This window comes from Myotis nattereri (genome assembly GCF_964212035.1).
Source record: "Myotis nattereri genome assembly, chromosome: 8".
Classification (NCBI taxonomy): Eukaryota; Metazoa; Chordata; class Mammalia; order Chiroptera; family Vespertilionidae; genus Myotis; species Myotis nattereri.
Window position 1 is genome coordinate 35,893,389 of NC_138083.1, and position 21,225 is coordinate 35,914,613.

At 47.8% G+C, this 21,225-nt stretch overlaps 1 protein-coding gene across 1 annotated transcript; it reads right to left on the reverse strand.

Moving 5' to 3' along the window:
• Positions 1-625: 625 nt before the first annotated feature.
• On the reverse strand, positions 626-19,799 carry AHCY (adenosylhomocysteinase). The gene is made up of 10 exons (XM_081097014.1): positions 19,670-19,799; positions 11,225-11,415; positions 9,806-9,881; positions 8,114-8,263; positions 7,172-7,284; positions 6,490-6,697; positions 6,313-6,400; positions 6,108-6,225; positions 5,115-5,309; positions 626-1,516 (listed from the first exon to the last, which is right to left on the reverse strand). Exons 1-10 carry the CDS (start codon positions 19,695-19,697, stop codon positions 1,385-1,387), a joined length of 1,299 nt encoding a protein of 432 aa, XP_080953140.1. The 5' UTR covers positions 19,698-19,799; the 3' UTR covers positions 626-1,384.
• Positions 19,800-21,225: the final 1,426 nt, after the last annotated feature.

Consider the following 21,225-nt stretch of genomic DNA (forward strand, 5'->3'; position numbering starts at 1 on the left):
GCAGCTTAGGTCTGTTCCCTGCTGGCAAGTGGACATCCCCCAAGGGCTCCTGGGCTGCCAGAGGGATGTCTGACTGCCAACTTAGGCCCAAGCCCCCCCCAGGGAGCCGGCTTAAGCCAGCAGATGGTCATCTCCCAAGGGGTCCCAGACTGTGAGAGGGTACAGGCCGGGCTGAGGGACTCCCCCCGAGTGCACAAATTTTTGTGCACCGGGCCTCTAGCCCTATATAATAAAAGCCTAATATGCTGAGTCTGGTTGTCCGGTTGTGTGTTCAACCAATCAAAGCATAATATGCTAATGATATGCTAAGGCTGCTCCACAGCTTGCTATGATGTTCACTGACCACCAGGGGGCAGACACTGACCAGGTTAGCTTGCTGAGCTCCTGATTGAGATGGGCCGGACACTCCCTGGAGCCCTCTCGCGGTCCCTCTCTGGCTGGCCAACCTCCCGCATCCCTCCCCAGCTCTGATTGAGCACAGGTGGGGTCCCTCAGCCTGGCCTGTGCCTTCTCGCAATCCAGAACCCCTCAGGGAATGTCAGAGAGCCAAGCCAAGGGACCCCACTGTTGCATGAATTCGTGCACCGGACCTATAGTCTATATAATAAAGGCTCAAAATTATTTTAGGCACCAAAATTTTTATTTACCTTCTTGCTCTAACATTATATAAACATAAACAAAATTTATCTTTTTGACCTAGGGTTGTGATAAGGAACCATTACAAAGTGGTGGCAGATCTATGCCTGCTTTTAAGATTCTCTGGCCCCTCTCAACCTCTGGCTGTCACTTCTCTTGTCCTTTCTTGGCTGTCCAATAACTGTATTTTATAACCCCTGTAAAATAGGGACTGAAAGTACCAACCTCATTGTTCTGAGGTGTAAGAGAATGCCCAGCACTAAGCCAGGCTCTCAGGAGCATTCGAACTCCAGCAGTTCCTCCCCGCCCATTGATATAGCTCCTTCTCATTTGTCATGGGCTGAGGAACAGTGAACCTGTGAATCAAAAGTATGGACACAACATCCATAGGGCAGGTGAGGGCTTAGATAGTAAAGTGCACAGGTGTTATGAACATCACTTCCAACTTCCAGCCTAAGGAAGGACTGGCTGAGTGAGCAGTTCTAAAACCCCTGAGCTCATACCTGTGGGTATCTCCTATGTATCTCCACTGTGACCAGGGCTTGAGGAGGGGCTTCTCAATTCCCTCTCCCACACAAGGAACAGTATGAGGGACATAGTGGAGGCCAAAGACGGAGTGACCAGCCCCAGGGAGTCGATGGGGGACATTAACAAATCACTCTCAAAATTGGTGCCATTTGCTCTTGAGGAGAAGAGGTGGGACATGGGCAAGGACAGCAGCTAGAAGGCAAAAGGGCAGGTCTGGTTCTCAGTACCGATAGTGATCGGCCTTGAAGGGGCCATCACGGGGCAGGCCCAGGTACTGGGACTGCTTCTCAGTCAGCTTGGTCAGTTTCACATTCAGCTTTCGCAGGTGGGCTTCAGCTACTGCTTCATCCAACTGGGGAGAAACACAGGAAGAAGTGGAGTCAGTACCATGCTCTGGAACCTCTTACCTGCATCCAGCTGCCAATGGAGGCAAGAACTGTTGTGTTGAGGTACCTGCCATGCGTTACACGTAATACCTCATCCTATCTTCGGTCAGGCTCAGTGGATGTGCTGTTTTTGACTGCCCACTCCCCTTCCTCAAGAGGGAACCATGTGATACATCCTCCCCTCCAAGTAACCTGGTGGGACCATCAATTACATCTCCTTTCCCACCTTCCACCAACCCAAGTAGCTAACCAAAATGTTTCTCTGGAATATATCTAGGGACAGAACATTTTCCATAACAGGTAGAGATGGGTCTCTCCAATTTCACTGGGATTTCTAAACAGGGAGGGTATCAGTCTCAGTTTGCTAGTGGTAAGTCTATTTGACAAGTGAAGTGAATGTAAAGAAAAAAAAAGAGCCAAAACAGAGAAACACAGAGCTCTAAGAATACTGAATCCCTGGGTCCACTGTCTGAATCTTGGACTCCTCCTTTATACAGGGTGGGACAAAAGTAGATTTACAGTTGTGAGTACACGAAACAGAGTTTATTCTTATATTATCATTTATTAATTATTGTATTATTTTTCATTTGGACAACTTTAAATCTACTTTTGCCCCACCCATTACAGCCAATAGAGTTTCTTTTTAGATTAAATTGGTTGTGGTTATTTTAAAGTATGTCCTTAAATTCTTTGTCTAGGAATTCATAATACTCCTTAGAGTTTCTTTTTAGATTAAATTGGTTGTGGTTATTTTAAAGTATGTCCTTAAATTCTTTGTCTAGGAATTCATAATACTCCTTTCGGGAGGTGGCACCTAACTGCTCACCCCTTGAGTGACTCACTTCTAATGAATAGAAAAAAGCAGAAGTGATGGTATATGACTTGGAGACTAGGTTCTAAACGACACTGCAGCTACTTCCTTTGCTCTCCTGGACCAAACTGTGGGGAAAGGCCAGCTGCCATCTCCTGAGGACACTTAGGTAGCCCTATGGAGATTCCAATGTGACTAGGAAATGCGACCTCCTGCCAACAGTGAAGTGGATCTTCCAGCCCCAGTCTAGCCTTCGGATAGGACTGCAACCTCATGAAGGACCGCAAATCAGAAGCATCCCACTAAGGTGCTCTCAAATTCCTGACCCACAAAAACTAAAATAATAAGTGTTTATTGTTTTAAACAATAAGTTTTGGGGTCAAGTTGTTATATAGCAATAGATAACTAACACACCAGTTTAAACGGGGTTTCTACCACTTGCCACCAAAAGGATCCTAATAAATTGCCATCCTCCTTTCACAAAGGTAGAAATCAAGGCTCAGAAAGGTGAAATGACTTGCCCAAGGTCACACAGTTAGATATTAATAGAGCTAGGATTTGAACCCAAGTCTATCTGGTTCTAAAACCTCAAAACTTGTCTCAAACATCTCAACTTATGGCCTTCAAGGCATCTTTGAAGAGATGGAACAGAAACCAAGGAAGACAGAAGCTAAATAAAGCCAATTTCTAAGTCTGACCAATGCTGAAATGCATAAAGGAGTCTGAAAAGAAGGGCACTTAGAGAAAGGACAACTCTGAGTGTGTGCTGTCACTTTCTCAGCTTCCTGCTCTGGGTAGGGCTTCTCTCTATCCCTACTGCCCCAAGTCCCACCCCATGATGACACAATGGCCTTGGAACTACAGCCCAACCCCTACAACTTTTACATGTCAAAGTGGTTTCATATCCATTGTCTCACTAGAGCCTCACAAATACCCTTAAGGAGGGCAGTATTTACTCTTTTATTTATCAGAAGAAGAAACTAGGGAGAGGCAGGCAAGGCATTAGCAGAGCCCAGCCCCAAGTCCATGTTAATTCTGGAAGCAGAATGGAGGTCTCTCTCTCAGAGTACACAATGACTACTCCCTTTACTTGGCCTGGCCTAACCCTGAATACACTTCTTCCTCCTCCTTTAACCCACACCCAGAAGGCAGTGCGTCATCATGCTTAACTTTGACAGACAGTAGAGCTGGGTTCTACTCCTGGCCCAGTACTTGACAATTGTGGGAGCAAGTCAATCTCTGAACCCTAGTGTCCTCATTTGTAGGATGGATCTCTCATGGCTATCACAAAGATCAATGCTAGAGTTCTTGGTGCAAGTAGATACCTTAATAAATGGTGGCTGCTCTCTGTCATTGTCCATACATTACATGTGAGACATGAAGCCAAGGATGTCTTGTCCCCCGTCCATGTCTTGGCCATAATAAAGGAGGTAAGGAAGGGGCCATGTGCTGGGGTAGGAGATGAGATCTTTGACTTTTTAATTCCAACCCTGACCTCATTTTAAGGCCTGTTCAATTTCTCACCATTAATCATATTTATTCCAACTGGGATCAGATGGAGGTCAAATCAGACTTTTTAAACCCCATAACAAGGCTGGGGACCTGGCAGGCTGTATAGAACAGGATAGCCCTCAAGGCCCTTATGGGTAAAACATCTGGTCCAAGGGAAGTACCCAAGGAAGACTAGGTGGAAAGGAGGTGGCTGGCTCAGGGCAGATGCTCTGGGGGCAAATGCCCGAGGCCTTGAGAGGGCACCCAGGCTTCTTCCTACTTCACTTGGCAGAACCAGCCTTTCAACGGGTGGAGGAGTGGTATGAAGACTTCATCAAAGCTTCCTCATTATCAAATGCTAGACGAGCAAGAGTTACTCTTACTATTTAGCTGTTAGGGAAACTGAGGCCCAGAGAGGCTAAGTGGCAAAGCCAAGTTCAACCATGACACTGGAAAAAAAAGGCTGGGACTAAAACATAGAATTCTGATCCTTGGGGGTATGCACAGTGTTAGGATAAGCACTGGGTTTGATATGAGAAGACCTCCTTGTCATGGTTACCCTGACCACACTCCCATAGCATGTCAGAGCTATACTCAGTGTTAGTGGTATCATTTCATTCCAAGGCCACAATCCTACAGCCTGCATTTTTGGCTTATAGACATGTCTAAGTTGACCCACCTGATTATTTTTAAAAACTGTTAACAAGTTGCCTATATTTAAAAATTGAGTATTTCATACGAAGATCTTAATATCTGGCTTCTCTTGAAATGTCAGGAGCCCTGGTCAAATGGGCCTGTGTTCCAGGTTACTGACAGCTGACCCCTTCACTGGGCATGTACTCTTCTGTTAGTCTCCACCCAGCCCAATTCACTCATTTACCTGCCAATCCCTAAGGGCATATGGGTTTGTGACCCCTGATCTAAGGAAATCCTCACAATCCTTAAAGGAGGTAGTATTACCTTCATTTTACAGAGGAGGAAATAGAAGCACAAAGAAGTTAAGTAACTTGCCCCAGTTATACAGCTAAGTGGTAAGGCTTAGATTCAAACCTGGGTGGGTCTCACTATAAAGCCCATGCTCTTCTCATCACCCAGTACAAAATGGGAGTCATTCTCTACTTTGGGCTTGAGTTCCCTCCTCTGCTAAATGAAGAAAATGCTTTCTGCCCTGTGGACCTCTCAGGTGAACTCTGGCAAGTCTTGTGTGAGGAGCCCAAGGTTGGATATATGACCCTTGGCCTGGGTTGGAGGTGGGTACCCACCTTCTTGGGCAGGAAGTGGACCCCAACGGGGTACTTGTCTGGATGGGTCCACAGTTCAATCTGCGCCAGCACCTGGTTGGTGAAGGAGTTGCTCATCACGAAGCTGGGGTGACCCATCGCACAGCCCAGGTTGACCAGCCGGCCCTCGGCCAGAATGATGATTCTGCGCCCGTTCTTCAACCGGTAGCGATCCACCTGCAAGTAGGCAGAGTACCAGTGAGGGCTGGTAATGCTCCTAATGTCCACCCTTGCCTCATCCTACCCTCTTGCCCAGCAGGCCTACCTGCCTCCAACAGCACCTGTGAAGGGCCTAGGCTACCCTAGGACAACCTCTAGCACAAGCCATGACACAATTAATAACAGACAATATTTATCAAGCAGCTCTGAGCTACAGACCTTACAGATCTGCTGTGAGAATTTAATGAACTGACACATGTAAAGCACTTGACACATGGCTTGGCACATAGTAAGTATTCGGTAAGTATTAGGTAATGTTGTTATTGTTAATATTATTACTCTTACTGGCATGTGCCCTGAACTAAGAGCATACACATAACTATATGTATATATACATGCGACTAATAACAACCCTATGATTTAAGTACTACTATTATCCCCATTTCACAGATAAAGAAACTAAAGTTTAAAAGGTTAAATTGTCCAGAGGCCACACTAACAAGTAGCTGCAATTTGAGCCCGGGCAGTCTGAGGACAGACCCCATGTTCTTAATCACCACACTCAGTAAAAGCTGAATGTAGTGGTGCTAAACCTTGGCTGCACATCAGAATCATCTTGGGATCTTTGAAAAATGGGATGCCTTGTCCTAACTCCGAGATGCTGATTTAGGTAGCCCTGAAACCAGGCCCCCTTCTTCCCATCCTGTTGCCCAGGTTGCCAGAGCTTCCTCATCTGCCCTCCCTTGGGCAGCCCATGAGCATGCCCCCCTCGGCCCTCCATCTGCCCACCCTGCTGGAAGGGCTGGGGCTCCGCACCTGGGGCTTGATGTTCACTTTCTCCACAGCATTATCATTCAGCCACTTGACATCAATCTCCACGTCAAAGTGTCCAATGTTACATACGATGGCGTCATCCTTCATCTGCTCAAAGTGCCTATGCGAAGCCCAAATCCATGGGAGACCATCAGGAACAAAGAGCAGCCCCAACCCAGCCCCTTCTCTCACTCCCCGGGATCCCTACCTGCCAAGGATGATGTCAATACAGCCTGTGGTGGTGACAAATATGTTGCCCTCCTGACAAGCCTCGTCCATGGTAGTCACCTCATAGCCTGTGCAGACAGTGGCCATGGGTCATCCAGGGTGACCTTGCCTTTCCTCTGGCCCCAGTGACTGACAGCCAACCCTCGCCCTATCGTACCCTCCATGGCAGCCTGCAGTGCATTGATGGGGTCAATCTCGGTGATGATGACTCGGGCCCCAAAACCCTTCAGGGCCTGGGCACAACCCTTGCCCACGTCGCCATATCCCGCTACCACCGCCACCTTGCCCGCAATCATCACGTCTGTGGCCCGCTTGATGCCATCTATGAGGGACTCCCGGCAGCCATAGAGGTTGTCAAATTTGCTCTGAAAGGAGAGGGGGTATGGGGGCAATGGAAGCAAGCAAGGCCCTATGGCCTCAGACCCTCTCTCAGCATCTTGGCCTGGTGGACCTTGGGCTGATCATCTATGACTCTTCTCCACCAGCTAATGCCCTCATATGCCTCTCACCCTGCTTTCCGCCCTGTGGAATAACCTGCGACAGCCCTAAGATCTTGCTAGCCTTTCTCTGCTGGTCCAGAAGGCTTCTCCAGGATCAGTTACTAAAAGAGATTGCCCAAAGAATCTGCTTCACTTTAAAGCTCTTGATGCCCAGCTCTCACTGTATAGTTCTTCACCTCTTTAATACACTAATTACCCTCAGTCTGCAATCTCCTTCCTCCCCTCAAATGAGGCCTTCAAGTCCCTAGCCTGCAGCTTTCCCAGGGGTCCTTCTCAGGGGCCTACTCCCAAGCTGCACTGGGAGCCAACAACTGGAACTGTCATTGCCCCAAGGCTCACCTTTGTGACGGAGTCATTGACGTTGATGGCAGGAACCTTCAGGATCCCATTGGCCATCATCTTGTACAGGTTGTGGACCCCTGTTGTGGTCTCCTCGGAGATGCCTCGGATGCCTGAACATGAAAGGAAGGGGTAAGCCTCAGACCAGGAAGGGGCTACCTAAGGGACTGGCTGGGGGGGGTGAGGGTGGCTCTGGAATGAAGCCTCAAGAGCCGATTACATGAACTCACTCAAATTCCTCATCTTTGCCCCCACAAACCACTCCTCTTTCTGGATTCACATCTCTGACTGATACCACAGTCCACCCAATCATCCAGGCCAGCAAGAGGGAGGAGTCACCACCACTACCAGGCCACTCCATTCCACTACTACTCTCCATTCCACTGCCACTGTCCTAGTCCCTACCACCACCACTCACCTGACTTCCCAGCCACAACCCATCCTCTACACAGCAGGCATTTTGAACATGTACGTTTTCAGAGAAATCTTTTCAAAACCCTCCAATTATTTCCATTTGCTCTCAGGATCAAGCTAAATTCTTTTATCTTAACCTATTAATACTCATACATCTGGCCTTTACTAGAGCTCTAGCCACTCCTGTGATACTCCCTCTCCCAGGGAAGGAAGCTACCAACCAGGTTGGCTTCTTTCTGTTTTCTGAAGAGTCAGCCCTTTCCTCCCTCACCCCACTTTCCTCTTTACCCTGCTTAAAAAATCTGACTCATTCACAGACCTGGCTTATGCTTGCTCTTGGACCATCATCTCAGCCAGACCGCCCCCAGCCCCTCAGCCACCCTGGCAGAAGTCAGGTCAGGCCCCAGCACGCCTGTAGAAACCTGCCGTCCTCCCATCTTCCACAGAATCTGCTGCCTGAGGTGCTGGGAATCCTACCAGCCTGCTGCATTCACACAGGCAAGCACCAAGCCCACCCACCCTACTCACCTGACAGGAGCTGTGGATACTTGGTGTGGATAAGGTTGGTGAGATCACCGCCATCATCCAGAATCATGTTGAGAGGCCCATCCTTGAAGTACAGAGTCTGCTCAATGCACCACAGGTACTCCTCATCTGTTTCACCCTTCCAGGCATACACTGAAGGGTGAATGGCACATCAGTGTCTGTTTCCCCATTAGAACCCGCTCCAGGAAACTACCTGGGCAGAGCCAAACTATCTCCTTCCTAATTCCCATGCCCAGCCCCTCTGAGAACTCAGCGGTAATAAGAACACAACTTGGAGTCACAGAGATCTGAGTTCAGATCCTGGCTCTGCACTTGTCAGCTGTGTGACTTTGGGCAAATCACTTCACTTCTCTGAGCCTGTTCCCTCATCTGTAAATGGATTAAGTAAGCTGGAGGGCAGATACAGGTAACTGGGATGAATTATTTACTTTCCTACGCCCTTCTGTGTAGACCTCAAGGATAGGGGCATCAACCCCTAATGACCAGAATCCCACCCAAAGTGCTGGGATGAGGTGCTGCAGAGACAGGGAGCCATATTTATGTGGACCCACAAGGCAAGATCCAAGAATTGTTCTGCACTAAAAGGACTTGAGGGCCCAACAGTCTCGATGGATGGTCTCAGGCAAAGTCTGGCCAAAAAATTACTAATAGCAGTTATTATGTATATAGTGCTTATTCTGTGCCAGACATTAGCACAAGTCCAGGCTCCTCCCATCAGATTATATGACTGGGACACATATGTGGGGCTCTCATGAACCACCTATGAGAAAAGACCACTGGCCAAGCAGGCCAGGCTGCCTCTGTCTATCTGAGGCAGACAATGGTCCTGAAGACAAAGAATTTCCCAGAAAAGGGGCACAAAGCCCAACCATGGCTGAGCAATGGGAGACATGCCTATCCAGCCCTGGTCAGTCGCTGGAGGGAGCCTCCTGACCCTGTCCCCTGCACCTGAGGCTAGTGAGGACTCATGAATGTCCTACTGAATCACCATCAGAGCTAACCACTCCCCTCCACAGGCGGAGGCTGACATGCCATTTCACCAGCAGCTCATGAAAGCTCTTCCTCTTATTTTTGGTCCTTCCACAGACCTTAGGCAATGACCCTCTAGCGCTCTTTTTCTGACCAGTATTCCTCCCGATTCTTTTTGGAAACAGACCCACATCCACCCTTTTTTAAAAAATGTTTTTAATGATTTTGAGAGAGAGGGGGAAGAAGAGGGAGAGATAGAAACATCGATCAGCTGCCTCCTACACGTCCCCCACTGGGGACCAAGCCTGCAACCCAGGCATGTGCTCTGACTGGGAATCAAACCAGTGACCTCTTGGTGCATGGGATGATGCTCAACCACTGAGCTATATTGGCCGGGCCCTACATCCTTTCTCTTTTCCTCCACATCCTTTTTTTTAAGGAACTCCCCCTCTTCTATACCAAGTGGTTCCCAAACACAAGATCCTGTCCTTGATCACAAGACAAGTTGGGACACTAAGTACCTCCCATAGAATTATAGAGAATAAAACAGCTCTTTCCTATGGGTCATTAGGCTAGGACTGTGTGACCATGACTCCCCTCCCCAGCCGCAGGGGAGTCTGTCACTGTAGGAGCCAGGAAGCGAACACGGAGAAGCAAGAGCCCCTTCATGCATTCCCACATCCCCCAGCAGCAAGCAGGACTCACCCGGAATGCCGGCCTTGGCAATGGCAGCTGCTGCATGGTCCTGGGTGGAGAAGATGTTGCAGCTGGACCACTGCACCTAGAAGAGCCAGTAAGACATGGCTGTGTGGTCACAGTAACACCAGGGTCATTGGACAGGGATAAGGAAAAGCCCTGGTGCTAAAAGTGAGAAGCTTACTGTATGATCTAGGCCCAGCCAGCTCTGAGACCACAGAGTGGTGGACCTGGTAAGTGAATAGGAACCAGAGCAGTGACAAGACCTAACTTACGTTTTAAAACAGCACCCTGGTGCTATGTGGAAGAGAAAGGGCTCCACAAGGAAGCAAGGAGAGGAGTGAAAAAGCTGTTGTTAAGAGGTCAGGCAAGAGATTTAACAGTAGCAGTGGAGGTGATATTAGGTATCTTTTGAAGGCTGAGCTGAACCGATTTGCTGTAGAATTAGTTGTTGGAGTGAGAGACGAAGTGGAGCCAGGGATGACCCCAGGTTCTTGAATTCCCATTTGCTTATGTGAGGAAGACTGCAGAAAGGGGTGGGGGAGGGGCGCACAAGAAATCACGAGTTTGTCTGGATATGTTGAAGTTGTTATGTCTATTAGCTCTCCAAGTGGAGATGGCACACAGCTGCTGAATATACAAATCTCGAGGTGCGGGGTGGGAGTGGAGGAAAATCTAGGCTGGTACATTTATCTGAGAGTCATCACCATGTAGATCAGTGGTTCTCAACCTGTGGGTCATGACTCCTTTGGCGGTCGAACAATTCTTTCACAGGGGTCGCCTAAGACCATCCTGAATATCAGATATTTACATTACGATTCATAACGGTAGCAACATTACAGTTATGAAGTAGCAACGAAAATCATTTTATGGTTGGGTCACAACATGAGGAACTGTATTTAAAGGGCCAGAAGGTTGAGAACCACTGATGTAGATAGTATTTAAAGCTCTAAAATCAGAGTGTGAATGCTTAAAAGAAAAAAGTACAAGGACTGAGTCTAATGTAATCTGTTGTTTTGGCTGCTCTCCTGCCCTCTTTTGGAGAAGCATTATCTTGTTCCAAGACTCCTAAAGAGGTTAGAAGAGCTATCAATCAGGTACACATGACCCAGGCTGAACCAATCAGAGCACATCATCCTTCTGGCAGCCATGATTGGCCCAGGGCAGGCACATACCCTAGGAGGGCCAATGAGAGCCAGTCCTTCCATGAATCAGTTGGACACTGGAGTTGAATTTTTCTACCAGAGCTCCTTAGTCAGGAGGATGTGAATTGAGGGCAGTTTAATGCTATCTTCCCAGTCAGAAAAAAAATTTGCACACCAGTCACCACAAAAGTGACGGCACTGTGACAAGGCTGGCGCCCCAGCTGGGCATGAGGGGGCACCACACTGGATTTCCCACTTCACACAGAATAGCTGCAGAGCTCACCTCAGCACCCAGGGCAACAAGGGTCTCAATGAGGACGGCTGTCTCGACGGTCATGTGCAGGCAGCCGGCGATGCGGGCACCCTTCAGTGGCTTGGAGGCTGAGTACATCTCCCGCATGCGCATCAGGCCCGGCATCTCGTTCTCCGCAATGTCCAGGGCCTTGCGTCCCCAGGAGGCCAGGCTGATGTCAGCTGCAGAGAGAGGATGGATGGGAGTTCCATGAGCGGCTCATCCCACCAACCAGGAAGCATGCCACTGGTCACTCATCCACGTGTGGACTTGAAACATTAGTCTGAGCAATCTGGTCACTGACTGTCACTCATTCAACAAGAATTTATGGAGCTGAGGCAGTCAAAAAAGAAAGGCATGGTCCCTGCCTAACCTCAACTTATAATCTTGTGGGAAAGTATATTTAATCAAAGAATCACACAAGTACGTATGTGTATGTGTGTGTGTATATATATGTGTGTGTATACATATATGTGTGTGTGTGTGTATATATATATATATATATATATGCGCAGGTAATATGCAAATTAGGCCGGGACACCGTAGCAGGTCATGACCAGACAGGAGGAGGTTGCACGCGCAGGTGAGGCCTAGAGCAGAGACAGACACAGGGGGGCCTGCCGCACCAGCTTGGGCAGCTCTGGAGCGGACACAGGCAGGGGGGCAGGAGGGGCCTGGGACGGACGTCAGGCACAGGTCCCAGCCGCCCGGTTCCCAGCCGCCCGTGGCGTGGATCCAGCCTAACTTCTGCAGCGGCCCGTGGGGCGCCTCCTCACGCGATTTCAATCGCATGCTGGGCCTCTAGTGTGTAAATAACACAGGAAGTGCCCCTTGAAAAATAGCTGTCAGCCTATATATATGTATATATACTTCCCACTACCTTTTTTACTGCCACCTACCAACTTTTTCATTCCCTAAAGATGTTAGCTCCTGGTTGACCGTCCATCTTCCAAGTCATCACTCTTGCTGACTTCATACTCAAATAATACTACCTAACACCTTGGATTTGGCACAGTTCTTTGATTTTCCTTAAGATATGAAAATGCTTTTTCCCCATTCCTGATGTTTCCACATGGAGAGAATTCATCTGTGTGACACTCTTGGCTCCTTTCTGCCCCAGGGGAGGTGGAGTGACTTGTCTGATTAGTAAACTTGAGAGGAATAAATTGGGCATGTACAGTTCAGCTCCTTTTTTTAAAATACTTTTTAAAAAAGATTTTTATTGATATTTACAGAGAGAGGAAGGGAAGGGGAGAGAAACCGATGTGAGAGAGAAACATTGGTTGGCTGCCTCCTGCACGCCCCGTATCGGGGATGTGCACTGACTGTGAGTCAAACTGGCAACCTTTCGGTACACAGGAAGATGCCCAACTAACTAAGCCACACTAACCAGGGCGCAGCTCTCCCTTCTTTTGCAAGCAAGCAGGAGCCCCCTTGCTTGCAGGAAGCATTTCTTCCACACAGAAACCTATCCAGGCCCACCTTGCCTGTAACAGATATGTAACTGAATTTGGGGGTTCAGTTAGCAGGTACACATGAACCTCCTTGTTCTTCAATGCTAATCTACATCCTCTGGCTTCAATGTTAGTAATGAAAGTTGTATTTTGGCTTCTATCTGCCACCCCAAATGTCTCAAATTTGTCCAAATTCTCAGGCAGGAAAAAAGAATACTATTCTGAGCTCTCTATCTCAATATTCTTCTAATAATCTCACCCTCCCTACCCGCGCCATAGTAGCCCATTCCGAAGGTCAGTCCCTTCCCTTGTAAAAGTTATCTGTCATGCTTATAAATCTCTCTTGGAAAATCAGATTCAATAGATCTAGGATGGGGCCTGGGACTGCTGGTGATTATTATCTTTAGGGAAGCTTAGATCCTGTCAATTACCCAAGGGCAGTGGTCGGCAAACCGAGCCGCGGTTAGCTGACCGCGGCCCAAGGGGGTAATAACAAATAATAAAACTAAGTCAGTCTGCTTCCTGCTGTACAATTCAAAGATGAAATATTCCTCCTCCATGGGAGGGACTACTTCTACTGGGCCTCAACACACACACCCTCCCCCTGCCCACCCTGCCCACCTTGGCCGCCCATCACCAATGATACTCCTCCCTGGAATATTGATGACTCTGACTATGTCCCATCTTTCCAATCTTCTCCCTCTACAGCCCCAACTCTAGTAAAGCCACGGCCAGTCAGGTCTGAACCTCTAATGCTACCAGTTTCCACTGCCCCTCATAGTTGGCCTTCATGTTCTCAATTTCTTCCTCCCACAGTTTAAGATTTTGCTGTCCCTTCTACCCTTCTGTCCTCTGATAACTCATGGCAAAACTCCCACCATAGTTAAACCCATGTCCTTGAGACTTCACTATTGCATGGATACTACTCTTCTCAAGGTCTCTCAAGACCAGCCTGATTCCCACATCTAATAGTCAATTATCTACGTTCATGTTTCTCCCTGCCGCACTGATCCCACTAATTACTCCTTCCTTCTGAAACCCTTTCTTTGTTTGGCTTCTATAACTGTCCAGTGTTTTTCCTCCTACTTTTCTGGCTCCTCTTCCTTTAAGTGACTAATGTTGGAAGCCCTCAGGGTTCCATCTTCTCCCTTTTCCTTTAAATACCGTCTCTACAGCAGTGACTCCCACGTATTTATCTCCAGTCCAACTTCTCCCCTGATTAGGCGACTCATATAATCCAATTGCCTACTGAATATCTCCACTTAGATGCACAATCAGATCTATTATGTGTCAAGTCTGAACTCCCATGACTCCTTACCTTCCCCCAATTTTCCCATTTTAGGAAATGAAATACCATTCCATCAGCCACTCCAGACAAAAATTTTCTTGGTTCTTTTCCCCTTTCACCCTCTTCTAATCCATCAGCATATTGTTGGCTCAAAATCACAAATATATAAGCAATCCAACCACATCTTACTACCTTGGATCACTGAAGAAGCCTCTTCAGTGGTCTACTATTCTCCCTATAGAAGCCAGAAGATGCTTTATAAAATTTAAGTTATATCACCTCCACTCTTCTGCTAAAGTAAAAAACAAACCTCCAATGGCTTCCCCTTATCTTCTCTCTATATAAAAGCCTAATATGCTAAGTGTCTGACCGTTTGACCATTCGCTATGACGCACAATGACCATCAGGGGGCAGACGCTCTGATTGGTAGGTTAGCTTGCTGCTGAGGTCCGGCCGATTGGGACTGGGCAAGCCCTCCTACAGACCCTCCCCAGCCTCTAAAATAGTTCAAATTAATTTCCTTTCAGTGTGCATGATTTTGTGCACCAGGCCTCTAGTCCATTAATAAAATCTTAACTCTTCACATGGCCCGAGGGTCCTACCCACATGACTGCCCACCTTTGTTCTCCTACCTCTCCTCCCCCTTCTCCTCCTCCCTAGCTTCTCAACCACATAGATCTGCTTACTGTTGGTCTTCGGTCTTCAGACAATCTAAACTCATTCCCTCCTCAGGGCTTTAGCCCAAGTTCTCTTAGCCTGCATGGTTCCTCCCCAAGCATCTGATACAGACCTGGAAAACAGTAGGTGCTCAACAAAAACCTGGAAACAAGAAAGAATTTGGTATATTTCTACTGGAGGAATGGAATGCACCAGAATGACTCTAGTAGAGGGAGTAAGATAAGTCAGGATTTTATTCCCAGTAAGGTGGCAAGCCTACAGAGTTTTAAGGGCAAGTATCATGACCAGTTTGTCTTTTGAAAAGACCCCTTTGGCCCAGTCAGCATGGCTCAGTGGTTAAGCATCAACCTATGAACCAGGAAGTCACAGTTCAATTCCCAGTCAGGGCACATGCCCAGGTTGTGGGGCGTGCAGGAGGCAGCAGCCAATCAATGATTCTCTCTCATCATTGATGTTTCTCTCTCTCATTCTCCCTTTCTCTCTGAAATCAATAGAAATATTTTCTAAAAAGAAAAGACCCCTTTGATGGCTGCATGTATATGTGGAGCAAGAGACCTAGGGAAACCTGTGAGGAGAGTGACCAGAACTGGGGTGGTGGCTGTGGAGAAAGAAGTGGGAGGGACTCCTCACTTACAAAATGGAGACAACAATACATTAAATGTATGCGTGTCTGTCCCAACCTCATCCTTGAGTCACCTTTGCATGTCCAGTGCCCAGCAGGGCCTGGCACAGAGAAGGGTTCAGCAAATGTTTACTGACCATATCTGTTGTTAGGACTGAATGAGAGAAGGTCCATGAAAGGAGCTGGCACAAGACAGGGTGGCAAAAAAGAAACAAATCTAAACCCAGTGCAACTCCCAGCATTTACCAATGAGAAAAGGACCCATGTGGAGAGCTGCTTCAGTGTTTGGACAGGTTCAAGCCTCGGACTAATGAGAGGGCACGATCCTCTCGTGGCAAAGCCACGTGCAAGTCCCAGCACAATTATAGCCAAAGGCTATAGTTGTAAGCTTGACCTTATGGTCCCAAGAGGCTGAGTGATGTGGGCTTGATAGAATTCAGGTGCATGTAATTGAGTAAGATTTGAAACCCGCGAGAACATTATAAACATCTTAACCACACCCTTACTTTGCCTCGTGGAATCTGGCTATAAAATAAAGACTCGGCTTGCAGGTCGTGGCACTGTCTCTCTAATCAGAGGGCAGCGTCACATCTAGCCCCAGCTTTTTCTCTTGTCTGTCTTTTCTAATCCTTCACTGCCCGCCCCTCAGGTTCACCCATGGCCGCGCTGGCGCAGCACAGACCAAGAAAGGGGTTTGCCGCAGATTCCACAGTCAATCAGTGGCAGAGGTGGGACTGGTGGCCAGAAAGAGCTAGCGCCAGAGGCCTTCTCAAGGCTCCTGAGGCCCAGCAGTAATGGACAATGGGTTCCGTCCTATCCTGCTAAGCTCCACCCACTCTATCACCACCTGTCCGTCTAGCTAAAAATAACTCCACTGCCCTCAAGGCAGCTGTGCCAGCCCCACAGTCTTCCCTCTACTCCAAAGGCACAGGAAGGTCTGGTGCTCCAAGCTCTGAGGCTTTTGGTCCTACAGGAGCTGAGAACTTGAAGTTGCAGGGACACCTCTTGGCCAGGACAAGCCAAGAGGGATAGCAAGACCCTCTCAGAGCCTCACTTTCTTCATCTGTAAAGTGGGAATAATCATCCCCAACCTTGCTGAGTCCTGAGGATTAAAGATGTCATATGGACAAAGGCTAGCACAGTATGCCCTCCTCAATGGGGGCTTCCTCCCTCCATCCCAGCCAAGCTCCCTCACTTCCAAATGTAGCCTTATCTCCTCCCACAAAACCCAATGCCCTCAACCCTGACCCATCGATTCTCCATAGCATGACAAGGTAGCCACTAACGCTACCTTGACTTAACCTTTCTGGGCTTCAGTTTCATCACCATAAAATGGGGACATCTACTCTGGCCATTACTTCATAATCTACTACTGATAAGCTACTACAATTGACCCTTGAACAACACAGGGGTTAGGGGCAATGACCCCACTCAAAAATCTATGCAAGCCCAGTGGTGAAGCATTGACCCATGAACCAAGAGGTCACCAGTCCAATTCCAGGTCAGGGCACAGGCCAGGGTTTCAGGCTTGATCCCCAGTAGGGAGCGTGCAGGAGGCAGCTGATGGATGTTTCTCTCGCATCATTGATGTTTCTATCTTTCTATCCCTCTTCCTTCCCCTCTCTAAAAATCAATGAAAACATATTTTTTGAAAATTTGCCTTACTGCCCTAGCCGGTTTGGCTCAGTGGATAGAGGGTCGGCCTGCAGACTGAGGGTTCCAGGTTCGATTCCGATCAAGGGCACATGCTTGGGTTACAGGCTCAATCCCTAGTAGGGGGTGGGCAGGAGGCAGCCAACCAATATTCTCTCCCATCATTGATGTTTCTCTCTCTCCCTCTCCCTCTCTGAAATCAATTTAAAAGATAAAAGTTTTTTTAAATTTGCCTTCCTAAAAAAAAAAAAAAGTGCAAGGAACTCTTGTATTTCTCTGCATAATGTAATTAAAGACTTGTGATTTCAGGATGACTGACCTGCTCAGTGACACACAAGTTCTAAATAAAGATTTTGCATTAAAGTAAAAAAACAAAACAAGCCCTGACCGGTTTGGCTCAGTGGATAGAGCGTCAGCCTGCGGACTCAAGGGTCCCGGGTTCGATTCCGGTCAGGGGCATGTACCTTGGTTTCAGGCACATCCCCAGTGGGGGGTGTGCAGGAGGCAGCTGATGGATGTTTCTCTCTCATCGATGTTTCTGGCTCTCTATCCCTCTCCCTTCCTCTATGTAAAAAATCAATAAATATATTAAAAAAAAAACAACCTACAATTAATTTGCTTTTTAAGTCTGGCCCTGTCTGGTGTGACTCAGTTGGTTGGGCATCATCCCGTGCACCAAAAGGTCATAGGTTGATTCCCAGTCAGGGCACATGCCCAAGTTACAGGTTCGATCCCTGGTCAGCGTGCATGTGGGAAGCAGGCAATCAATGTCTCTCTTTCTCTCCCTTCCCTCTCCCTCAAATCAATAACATAAAAATAAATACATAAATCTGTCTATAACTTTTGACGCCTCCAAAACTCCAGTCTTCCTTGGTATCCATGGGAGATTGGTTCCAGGACCCACCCATGAGGATACCAAAATCCATGGATGCTCCAATCCCTCATGTAAAATGGCATAGAATTGCCCTCCCCAGATAGCTCAGTTGGTTAGAGCGTCATCCTTATACAGCAAGGTTTTGGGTTCGATCTCTGGTCAGGGCACGTACAAGCAGCAGCCAATGAATGCACAAATCAGTAGAACAACAAATCAATGTCTCTCTCTCTCTCCCTAAAAACCAACCAAATTTTTTTTTTTTTTTGCCATGGACACACACACACACACACACACACACACACACACCACAGCACAGGTGCCCTTCTTCCAAATTTTTTTTTTAAAATATATTTTATTGATTTTTTACAGAGAGGAAGGGAGAAAGATAGTGAGAAACATCGATCAGCTGCCTCCTGCACACCCCCTACTGGGGATGTGTCCGCAACCCAGGTACATGCCCTTGACTGGAATCGAACCTGGGACCTTTCCGTCCGCAGGCCGACGCTCTATCCACTGAACCAAACCGGTTCCGGCCAACCAAATTTTTTTAACCTTTAAAAAATAAATGGCACAGAACAATGCATATGGCCCTCCACATAAGCAGATTCAACCAACCACTGATGGAAAATACCACAGGTGTCAAATCTAGAGACATGAAGGACAAACTGTGTATTTATTGAAAAAAGCCACACATAATGGACCCTTGTTTCTCAAAGGTCAACTGTATTTCACAGAATCTCTGCAAATCACTTCCTGTTGGAGCCTCAGCTGCTTTCTCTGTAAACTATAGCGGGATCCAACCCACCTCTGATTGTTCTGTAAACACATGCAAAACATCAGATACACAGCGAGTGCTCCATAAATGTTGATGCCTTTCTCCAGGTTTAATGGTGTCTTGAATTGACTTCAAAAACTGCTAGCCAGCATGAACTGGTTTTTTCCAAGAACATTAGTTGTTCCTAGTGTTCTCTGATATGCAGTGGTGAGAAGGTGTGCTCAGAAGACTACAGTGCCCGAGTTCATATCCTGCTCCACTTGGTCCCAGCTGTAGGAAGGCAGGTTACCTTTATTTCCTGTGTCTTAGCACACTCATCGTAACATGAGAAAGTAAAAGCCGTGTGAATAAAATGAATTAATCTAGGATAAAGATATAAGATGGTGCCCATCCCCTAGTAAACGCCCAAGATATTTAAACTGTCAGTGTATCATCTTCAATCCATAGGACAGCAAGAAGAACTGTTCTAACCACTCCAAATTTTCTTTGAGATTCTCTGCAGGACTGTCCCTGTTGGCCAGGCGGGTGACCCCAGAAGTTGAGTAACAAGCCCAAAGTCCCCTGTGAATGTACAGCGCCGGCCCTGCATTCGCTCTCCAGGCCTCGCCTCTCACGCCTATTGGGGCTCCAGTTTCCTCGCCTTCCCTGCAGGAAGCTCAGAGAAGGACGGGCACTTGTCCGGGACCACCCAGCTGGCCAAAGGGCCGGCCCTGGCTCGGGAAGCAGGATCTGGACCGCCCCGTGTAGGTGCTGGCAGATGTCAGCAGTCCCAGGCCCCGGCCAGGTGCGCACTTCCCGCCAGCCCCAGCGGGCTCGGGGCGAAACGTGCCGCCGGTTGGAGGCTCGCGGTCCACGCCGCGGTACTGGGCCCCGCGGGGTATGCCGGAACTAGTAGTCCGCGGCCACCCCCGACAACCCGCTCGCCGTCGCGCGAGAACTCCAACCCCCAGGCGGCCTCGCGCGCCCAGGATCGCGCCGAGCCAACGATTCAAGGGGGTCCTCAGCGCCTCGCGTCAGCGCCCCGGCCGTCGCCGGCACAGGCCCCCAAAGGACAAGGAGCAGAAGCGGCCTGCTGCATGTCCTGGAACTCACCGACTTTGTAGGGCAGTTTGTCCGTCATGCTGACGACTACTCCGTACGGAGTGATGGACACAGGCGAAGGGGCCGGGCCGCGTACAGGAAACCGGAACGGGGCGGGCAACCACGGGAAGGGATCAGGTCCTCGCGCCGGCGCCTTTAAATATCTCCCCCTTATTTGCATATTCATGATCTCGCTAGAGCTGCGCCATGGGGGCGGGGCCCAACTCACAGGGGCGGGGCAGAGTGAACTTGGATCTCTCCAGAGAAGAGGACAGGTTGCATCCATGTGAGTCGGGAATGGAGCTTGGGGAGAGGCCTGAGAGCTAATGAGAGATTGCTCTTTGTCCCGTTAAGCCAGTGAATCGATGTCAAAACCGAGTGGAGCTTAAATTCCAACCAGTTCATTTCCCTGTGCCTCAGTTTCCTCATCTGTAAAATGTGCGGAATGATATCTACACACAGATTATAAGTAAAGTTGCAATAGGTCAGTTATCTAGAATCCCAGACCTCCCACCCTCTAATAACCTGGCCACTCTCCTGAGTTTAGGTAAGTTTGTATGCATTTTTATACTTTTAATACATATGAAATTCATTAAGTACTTCGTAGAATTCTTTGTGTTTAAGACCTTTTATATGGTACCATACTGTGCTGCCTGAATCCTACAGTTGTGCCTCAGCCTGCATCCTGTCTCACCAATGTGCCCTTGGCTTCCACTTTCCTAACTCTCCTCCCACTGTTCCTTATCCGGCCTTAGCAACTTCCTCCTTCACTAGCGCCCTTAAGTGTTGATGTTCCTTTTTCCTCTTATTCTGCTCCATCTTCCTGGGCCATCTCACCCACACTTACGGCTATTGTGACCACATAAATCCAGGTGATTCAAGTATTCATGTAATAAAACAGTCTTACCCCAGGAGCCACCTGTTTCCCTTCTTAGTCACATGCCTCTTCTCCCCAACCCTGGAATTATCGTTACAGTGAATTTTTGTCTTAATCATTTATTTGCTTTTCTTTCTTTTTAAAAAAATAGATTTTACTGATTTTTTACAGAGAGGAAGGGAGAGGGATAGAGAGTTAGAAACATCAATGAGAGAGAAACATCAAGCAGCTGCCTCCTGCACACCCCCTACTGGGGATGTGCCCGCAACCAAGGTACATGCCCTTGACCGGAATCAAACCTGGGACCCTTGCAGGCCGACACTCTATCCACTGAGCCAAACAGGTTAGGGCTATTTGCTTTTCTTAATGGGTCTTGACCATCGGTAAACAATACGTTGTTTAGTTTGACTTTATTGCCTTTTTGTAAATGAAATCACACTGTATGTATTCTGCAACTTGCTTTTCTGTTTCAATATTGCTTTTGAGAGTCATTTGTGTAGATGTTGAAAGCTGTGGTTCATTTATTTTCATTGCTGTATAATCCATTTATTCATTTTATTATTTTTAAATATATACATTTTAAATATGTTTTTTATTTTTAAAAATATTTTTATTGATTTCAGAGACGAAGGGAGAGAGAGACAGACAGAAACATCAATGATGAGAGAGAATCAACAATCAGCTGCCTCCT